The sequence below is a fragment of the Apium graveolens genome, chromosome 10 (assembly GCF_009905375.1).
Source record: "Apium graveolens cultivar Ventura chromosome 10, ASM990537v1, whole genome shotgun sequence".
NCBI classification, from domain to species: Eukaryota; Viridiplantae; Streptophyta; class Magnoliopsida; order Apiales; family Apiaceae; genus Apium; species Apium graveolens.
The window spans coordinates 203,350,712-203,360,324 of record NC_133656.1 but is presented as its reverse complement, the minus strand read 5'-3'; the positions used below and the strand labels follow the sequence as shown (position 1 = coordinate 203,360,324).

General features: G+C 31.0%; 1 protein-coding gene across 1 annotated transcript; it reads left to right on the top strand.

Annotated features, from left to right (window-relative positions):
* The first annotated feature begins 4,244 nt into the window (after window positions 1-4,244).
* On the top strand, window positions 4,245-8,200 carry LOC141692295 (uncharacterized protein OsI_027940-like). The gene is made up of 6 exons (XM_074497057.1): window positions 4,245-4,348; window positions 5,353-5,539; window positions 5,922-6,075; window positions 6,176-6,213; window positions 6,294-6,450; window positions 7,818-8,200. Exons 1-6 carry the CDS (start codon window positions 4,344-4,346, stop codon window positions 7,901-7,903), a joined length of 627 nt encoding a protein of 208 aa, XP_074353158.1. The 5' UTR covers window positions 4,245-4,343; the 3' UTR covers window positions 7,904-8,200.
* Window positions 8,201-9,613: the final 1,413 nt, after the last annotated feature.

Sequence of the window (9,613 nt, the reverse complement as noted above, 5' to 3'; positions counted from 1 at the left end):
TTTTATCATGTAACTTGGTGATATATAAACCAAGTGTAGCAAGTTAAAAAGTATCCAAGTTAGTAAGCAATTATTAGAGAAATAGAAAAAGCTACATCTGTAAAGAATTTCTCTGTTCTTGTAATTCACTTGTAAGCAGCTGTGTACAATTTTGTAACACAGAGTTCTCTACTTAATATATATATATATGGTGGAAAAATTTAATCCACCAGAAAGTTTTTAAGTACTTGTATTTAATTACTTTGTGTTTTGATTTCTACACTACCTTCATTCCGCACCATTGCTAAATCAAACACAGTTATTTATTTGTAGAAGAACTGTTCTTAAAATTGAAAAGAAGCCAAAATTACATTCAACCCCCCCCCCTTCTGTAATTCTTGTTTAGATTGTTTGGGAATAACAATCATAACGAGCACTAAATGCAGAAATGGTCGTATAACCCCTGAACTAGCAGAAGCTCTGAGCATTAAGGAGGCTTTGAGTTAGACTAAGGATAAATTCAAGCAACCGGTGATAATGGAAACTAATTGTCTGTCTGTAGTTCAAGCAATTCGTTGTTCCTCAATCCATTTGTCCTATTTTGGCAGGGTAACAGAGGAGTGCAAATCTCTAGTGTAGGAATTAAAAAGCTGTCTTCTGACGTTGAATTTTGTTAAGCGGTCTGCGAACAAAGTGGCTCACTTCTTAGCGAGACACAATAGTTCTGTTGCTGATCGTGTTTGGAGTGGGGATTGTGTATACCCAGAACTCTATCATGTATTGAACAAATATCTGAATTAATGAATCTATATTCATTGGCAAAATAAGAATACTTTACTTACTTCTCAATCGAAAATCGAAAACTAGAGTACAATCAATCTTTTGATTTCTTTTTCGTTTACTCGCCGTGATCCCGCCTCCTCTTTGTTGATGTTATGGCCTCGAAAAGTGATTTTAGTTTTAGGGATTTTTTTTAACGCTAACATACGAGAGGCAGAAAGTGTGTATATATAGACTTTATAATAACTTCGTTTTCATAATCTAATATTTTCTAGTTAATACATAACATAAATTATAAATCCTTATTCTATTATTATTATTATTATGTCTATTATTATTATTATTATTATTATTATTAAAAGTTACGGTTATTACACATGTGCAGCCCTAGTAGTGGCTGTTTGGCCGCCCATTTATCCCCTCATCTTTATCAAAATGATCGTTTCAATTTTTACTCACTGTTTGGCAATTTAAGTGAAAGTTATTTTTCATAGATTTTTTGGGTCATAAATAGAAAGTGCAGTGTAATATCCCCTAATTTTTAGAATTAGATTAATAATTGAATAATAGAATAAAAAGAATTAAAATTGGATAAGGATTATGATTCAAAATTTAATTAGACTCATGGGCCTAGAATTTGTATCAGACTTTAATATGGATAACTTGTAGGTTAAGATATAGGGTTTTGTAGCATTATAAATACACCATATTCGTATTCCACGTTTTTATCATTAAAATTCGTAGGGCTTTTCTCAGCATAAATCAGCAGTCTTGTAAAATTCGTAGAAAAATTATCGTAAGTCAGAATTCAGTGATCCTGAACTTTTCGGAAAGATATTTTGATTCTCTACAACTTTCGTGTTTCAAATTTTCCAAGAAAATGTCGTTTAGATGGTCAAAAGGGTAAATTCAGATATGGTCAGACTTTGAGGTAAGTACTTTTTGACTTACTTTTAATTTCGAAAAAGTTTTGATACTCTGATTTTCGAATTTCGTGTAAGATATAAGAATTATGTTTCGAACTGTATAAGAAATAAAATATGAGAATCTTTTGAAAGCCAGTCTCTACGTTTTCGAACCCGTTCGTAATTTACGCTACAGTTCCGGAACTAGCCTTAGATACCCTTAGTAGGCGCACCAGTGTGCAACTTTAGATATCTATTAAGGGCTCGTAATTATTGAACTTTAGGTGTCGACTACTGGCAAAGTGTGGTAAATAAGAATAAGAATTAGATGCTGGCTACTGGAAAAGTGTGGCTGTAGGTCAAGACTGTGGTATTTAATAAGAATTATCGTTTCGTTCTGTTTTACCCTGTTATAAATTCTGCTTTGTTTTAAATTCTTACCAAAGTTTTATATTTCAAAATTCAGAATTTAAAACAGAGCAGAATTTAATCATCATTCCAACTTATCTCCTCTTCATTAAAGATATTTTATTATCATGTCAACTTATCTCCTCTTCATTAAAGATATTTTATTATTTGGGTAAAATTTAATAATATTGTTGGATAAATGAATTTAGTAAAAATATCATATTGAACAAACACATTTTAAAAATTATTAAATTATCTTTGTATTAGATTAATCACTTAAGTGGCCTCAATATTTTTGTTATTGTATATTATATAGTTTTATCTTGAGATCTTTATTTTTATTTTTAATTTTTTTATTTTATATTCATGTATTAGTAAAACTATTAATTCATGTAGAGTAATTTGTAATTTACATTTTATTTTCTTTCAAAAAAAATTATGACTTATAAGTTATAATTTACCAAACACATTATCAACTTACAAGTAACTTATACATAAATATATTCAAACACCTAAATAACTTATAAGTTACAATGTTCATATCACTTACATGACACTTTTCAATTTTAAGTTGTAAATTGAATTTTTTAAGAAACCCCAAACGGGCCCGTACTACTGAAAATCGCTATTTAGCGAAAATTTTATTTGTCATTTAATCAACAGCTTGTATTAAAAAACTGAAAATCTATTTAATCGTTCTTAAAATTCAATTTTAAATCTTAAAATTTAAATCATACATATAATTTATTTAAACCGTAAAAAATACGTTACAAATTAAAATCCCAAATAATCAATCACCCATCGAAGTCAACAAATTTGAACCGTTCAACTCGGCAGAACATAAAAGGTTAAATATCTACATTATACTAAAACAAAATACAGCTAGCATCATCATATCTTCTTCATATCTTATGTGTCAAACTCTCCTTTAACAGCTTACATCATCAAATCATATGTGTCAACCTCTCATCAATTTTGTTGATGTCATCTTCCACTAACAATTCCCTCCTCATTTAATTTACTTTCAACCTCTCTCTTTCATTTATTACTTCCATTAATTCTCTCTCTTACTCATTTCTCATTTCTCTTTTACTCATTTCTCATTCTCTTTCTTCTTCAATTTTATATTTTTAAATTAATAATTTATATAGTTTCATTTTATTCACTAGTTATATCTTATTCAAAATTAATTTTATTTACACCAATATTCATTATTATATTTTAATATTTAATAAAAAGTTGATAATCAATATTTGTAATTTGAGTAATATTAAATTTTAAGTTTCTGTATTTATAATTTTATTCTACTCTAATTATTATGTAGTAAAAATATTATATTAATATATAAAATTCAAAATTAAGTTATTTTAAAAAAAAATTATAAAATAATTATAATATAACCGAGTGTCGGCCGGTAACTAATCTAGTAGGGGTGAGTGCGGTGCGGGCGGTGCGGTTTTTTCCTCAAAACGCAAACCAAACCGCACTTACGGTTTGATCAAATTTCCAAACCGCAACCGCACCGCGTACCCTCAAAAACCGCATAAACCACACCACAAAAATGCAGTGCGGTGTGGTGCGGTTCACTGCGGTTTGTACATTACAAGTTCGAAAATTTTAAATAAATACAAAACTTAAATTAATTAAATTTCTGAATAATATAAAAAAGTCGTCAATATTCTTCAATAATACAAATTATAAATTCCACACTGTAAAGTTTAACGTAGAAGTTTGGCTCGGCAATTAAATGAGTTCACTATTAAATAGGTGGCTTTGTGTCATGTATCTCATTATTTTTGAAGAAACACAAATAGGATGATCACCACGCAACAATTAAGAAACAAGATGATCACTAAGTAAGCACTCCTAGTATGTTAAATGGAATCAAACTTAATAAATGGAATCATGAAATATAACTATTATATATATATATATAAAATATTGCGGTGCGGTTTGAACCGTATTTCAGAAATTTAAAATCACAACCCGCACCACACCGCGCAGTTTATTAAAAATTCAAACCGCAACCGCGTCACGAAAATTAAAAACCGCGTTTTGCGGTACGGATTAGTGCGGTGCGGGCGGTTTTTGCGGTTTTCTGCTCACCTCTCTAATCTAGTATACAACAAAACCCAATAAAAATCCAGAAAAAAAAAAACAAAAAAACCGAGAACAAAAAAAATACATAAATACAACAGAGAAATAGATAAACCCCTAGTCTCATTCTTGCTAGGGTTTACAATTCTCAATTTTCTCACTCAAACCAAAACAATGAGGTAATTTTTTCAATTAATTTAATTGTTCAATTATTTCTTATAAAGTTTCAATCTTTGTATAATTGATCATTTTTTTTGTTATTCTAATTGAATAGTATAGTGTGAGTTCAATCTTTATGTGTTTTATTGTGTGTCTTTAACTGTGAAATGCTATGTTTATGTTTTTGTTTGTATATAATGTGATTTGGGTTGTGAAAATCATCTTTGTGACGATGGGATTTTTATCTTTACCATCTTTGATTGTACACTGAAAGTTTTGGATTGTTGGTAATAAAGAATGAATCTTTGTAATCTTTATTTGACTTTGATTTGTTTCGTAATTTTGTTTAGGTTTTTCCTCACATTAAAAGTTTACAATTATTGCTAATAAAGATTGAATCTTTGTAATCTTGATTTGATTTTGTATTGTTTCATAATTTTTGTTGAGGTTCCTGTGATTGAGTAGTGTAGTGTCAGTTCTAAAATTAAAAGTTTTTTATTATTCGATTATTGGTAGTAAAAATTGAACCTTTGTCATTTTTATTTGTTTCGTTTTGTTTCGTACTATTTGTTTATCTCGTGATTGAGTAGTGTAGTGTCAGTTCTTCCTTACGCGTTTATATTTAACAGTAACATTGCAGTATGTCAGTGATGAGTTGGGATACGGGAGCATATTAGTTTACATTGTAGCATATTGTAGAATCCCTGCTGCTCGATGTCTGAAGTTTTCGTAACCGACTATATTCTTAGTTGCCGGTGTACAAAATGGCTCTTAGCTGAGGGTTGTAATTGGTGTTCTGGGTGGTTTACAGTTATGGTATAATAATGATTATATATATAGTCTGGTGTTGAATAAGCCAAGGACTTAGTGTGTTGATTTTATGGTTCTTTCGCCGCCATTTAAACTAAAAGCGTTATGTTCTTTTGCGGAGCTGAATGTTGGGGGTTAGGTTGGATATGATTTTGTTCTTGCTTTCAATTTGAATTGCTGATTCTGACTTCTTGTATTGATGTTAACGTTGTAGTCGGCATCCTGAAGTAAAGTGGGCTCAGAGGGAGGACAGGATATTCATTACTGTCCTTTTGGCTGACACAAAAGATCCTAAAGTTAATCTCGAGCCAGAAGGTGTTTTCAAATTTTCAGCTACAGCTGGAGGGGAGAATCATTCCTATGAACTAAAACTTGATCTGTTAGATAAAGTTAATGTAGAGGTAATATGCTCTTTTCAGATTACTTTTGCTATAGACTTGCATTAATTGTTTAATGAACATGTCATGTAAAACTCATTTCTTGTTATATGGAGCATATTGTTCCCTGTGATGTTGAAATGTTATTTCACTAGTTTGGTATTGAGGTTTTGCTTAATTCTTATCTGAATTCTGTAAAAAAAATTGATAATTAAAATGTGGTCTGCGGTGAATAACTGGATATGATAATCTAGGGATGAGATTATTTGATTTCTACTATTTTCCCCCTTTCTTGGAGTTTGGACACATTACCTTTGCAATTCATGCCAGAAACCAGTAAAATATTACTAATATCCTTGTGTTACATTTTTATCTATGCTGGTGACTTAATAATATCTGTTTATAGGAAAGCAAGATAAACATTAGTCCGCGTAGCATATTCTGTATATTGGAGAAAGCAGAAAGTAAATGGTGGGATAAACTATTGAAGGGAGATGCAAAGACGCCACACTATGTCAAAGTAGATTGGGACAAATGGGTAGATGAAGATGATGATCCTGGTACTCGATATAGTTTTTTATAGTGTGTTTCGTTCAACATATTAGAACTTGATTTATCATTAATGTGCTATTATGTTTTGATTTTTTATTGCTTTTGTAGCTCCGATGGACGCTGGAATGGATGGAATGGATTTCTCGGTATGCCTCTCCTAGCTATAATTTAGATATAAACTTGTTGTATATATCTCTAATCTATACCTCATTTTTGCATATTATAGAAATTCGGAGGCATGGGCGGCATGCCTGGCATGGAAGCATTGGCTGGCATGGGCGGAATGGGCGGCATGGGGGGTATGCCTGGAATGCCCGGCATGGGTGGTATGCCTGACATGGGTGACTTCTCCATGGGTGATGACTATGAAAGTGATGAAGAAGGTAATAATAAACTGGCCTCTGGGTTTACTAGATGTGTTTATATGTACAGTAATTGTTGCAGTACGTAATTGTTTTACTAGATGTGTTTATATGTACAGTAATTTATAGATGATAAATTTCTTCTATGGCAGTGATGGTGATTTTCTTAAGGGCATAATTCGACTACGCACATGACTGCTTTATTCATTGTTTAAGTTTTGGAAAAAATTAGAAGTATTATGATAATATTTAAATTGCTCAATTCAGAATATGTTTCTTACTTTCTTGGGACTTCAGTTAAAAGTAACTTTAAGATCTGTCAGTTGTAAATATGCATGTCAATCAAATCTTTTGCATAGTTTAACTTATATGTTTTTAGTTTAGAGGTTTACATATTAGAGTTGGTCATTCTGTGTCTTCGTGCATTGGACAAGCCCTCATGGCTGATTGGTCTATGAATGAGGGTTAATTTTGATTACCCGAGTTACAGTTATATATGATATGAACTTGTGTTTAAATGGATCTCTGTTTTGTTCTTTGAGGAGTTTGAGTGTCAGCACTAGGCAGCTTACCGTTTCCATGCTATTGTTTGAAAAGAGATGTGCAATTTCAAATATATACTTCTTCCGTTCCTTAAAGACCAGCTTGAGTTGGGTCTAGTTGCTCGGACTCTTAATTTTACCTCTGAGTACCCGTGTCGGACACCTGAATCCCGGACATGGACACTCGGACTTGGATACTTATTTTAGGCTAAGAACATGCATATTTTTAAAAATGTTGCCGTATCAGATACTTGGACATGTATTCATGTCGGACACTTCTAGCCGAGTCCGAGTAACATAGAGTTGGGTTATATATTTTGATGTAGACCATTTTTGACAAATGATGATATGCAATTCCATATTTTAGCAATGCAGTACTTTTTACAAAATAGCAGTCCAGTATTTTAGGAACATGAAGACAAATTAGATTAATGTATGGTAGATTGGTAGTGAACTGTTAGCCATCAATGTGCCATTGTTTTGGCAGTAAGTTCATATAACATTTTTTCTGAGAAAAATGCCCCCAAGTACGTACTTAGGGGAGTTACACGAGTACATAGTGTACATAGTTTAATAATTTATGCAATTACAGTAGTACCCCTCGAGTCGTGTGTTCACATTAAAAAACCTTTATATCTCACCTAAGTTATGTGAGTACATATTTAAGAACATTAAAGCCCTTCTTTTTATGTAGTTTGCAAATTTTGGGCTTACATGCAGTGCACAACTACATAATTATTCTTCAGACTAAGGAGAGAATTAATAAGTTTTGTATATAAGTAGATATTTGGTGCATTTGATATAGCTACACCCTAAATAATCAGTGTTATCTTTTTTTCTCTGCAGTTGAAGAGGGGACAAAGCCTGAGATGCCAGATGCAGAAAAAGTAGCAGAGCTAGAGGGCAAGGAGGAAGCAGCATCAAGCACATGAACGACTAGTTCTTAGTTTCATCGCATTGCTATTATCATAGCGGGGGTGGATGATATGATCTGATAATGGAACTTAGTAGAGTAAGAAGCCAATTTTGGAGCGAAGGGTTCTGTTTCTAATAGTTGTCTTATATGGCAGGCAGAAATCATCTCCGCCTTCTGGAACTTGATTTTACTACAGCATCATCATCCTGCTTAGAATTGATCAATATTATAGTGTTATCCTGCAAAGAAAACTAGCATAATAACCCATGCGAGACACGGGCTCTTTTCTAGCAATATGATTTTTTACAAATTTTAATTTTTTTGGGTTAAAAAACAAAGTATATAATCCTTAATAATTTAACTAAAGCGTACAAAAATTAGTTTTGAAAGTAGTATATGCTCAATAATTATTTAGACGCGTTACATTTACTCTCCTTTTTTTTAGGCTTCGATGATTCGGGAAATAAAAAATATTTTCATTGTATATGATATCTGAGTTAAATATGTTGCTGCTTATTATAATTTTTGTAATTTTAATATATATGAGTTTAACGTAATGAGAACTTGTTGCATATCAAATTGAAGATATCTCATCCCAATCTCAAATTTCGTGTTGAAGTGTAAACATAATGTTGTTAACTTAGTTCCGTGTTTAGTTAGCAAAATTTAGCATGTTTAATATATATGCATGACAATATGAGATATATGTACTTTAGAATATGTCATTGTGTAAGATAATGTTGGTGTCAGATCTCATATTATTTTCAAGTAAACCGACTAATGTAAGTGTTAATTTAATCGTTGTCCAATTTGTTCGTGAATAATTTCAACATTTTTTCGATTTTTTCGTATACAGATTCAATAATCATATTCATAAACTTTTTGTGACAAACTTTTCTAAATTCGGTCAGGTTAAAAATTTAATACTTTAATGTCATTATGAAACAAATAGTATATAATTTTTATGATCAACGTGATTATTTTTCATATTTAACATTAGATTAAATCAAATCAAATCATATATTTTAGTTTGTGTATAAATTTTATTTATATATTCTAATTTCAAATATGAAAATGATTCTCGAATAACATGAAATAATTTTATACCAAGAAGTTCAGTTTTTCATTCACAAACTTTTAAATTCATCTGTAATTTTAATTGTATGAAACAATATACATTTTCCGTTTTTTTACAATTATATGAATTATATTCTAAAATCGTTAATGTAACGACTGAAATTTTCGCGATGTAATTATATGAATAAAGTATAGTTTGGTGATATATTGTGGATTTATGAGTAAAAATATAAAGTTATATAATTTTGTGGCTTATGTGCAACTTCTTCGAAATAGTAAAAGAGAGCGTCAAATGCCTCGTTCCAGTTTGATGGGTCAGAAAAAGGCATAAGCTAAGTTTTGACGGGCCGTCGGGTAGAACGAGACCCGTTATACGAAAGATGGATTAAATGAAAATGATTAAGAATGGGAGAATATGTGGGTTATGTTAAGTTATGGAAATATTGAGTATTCGTGTATGTAAGTTTATTTGGATTCGAACCGTAAATTGTATCGTTATTTTTTTTAAAAGTGTCGGATATTTTATCCAGATAATTATAAAATAGAATTATGCGTGAAAGTGTATGAACATAAGTTTTGATTGGCGTCATTACGATGAATATATGTTGTTTGATAGTTACAATTGTGATTCAGGAGTTTTAATGACTTC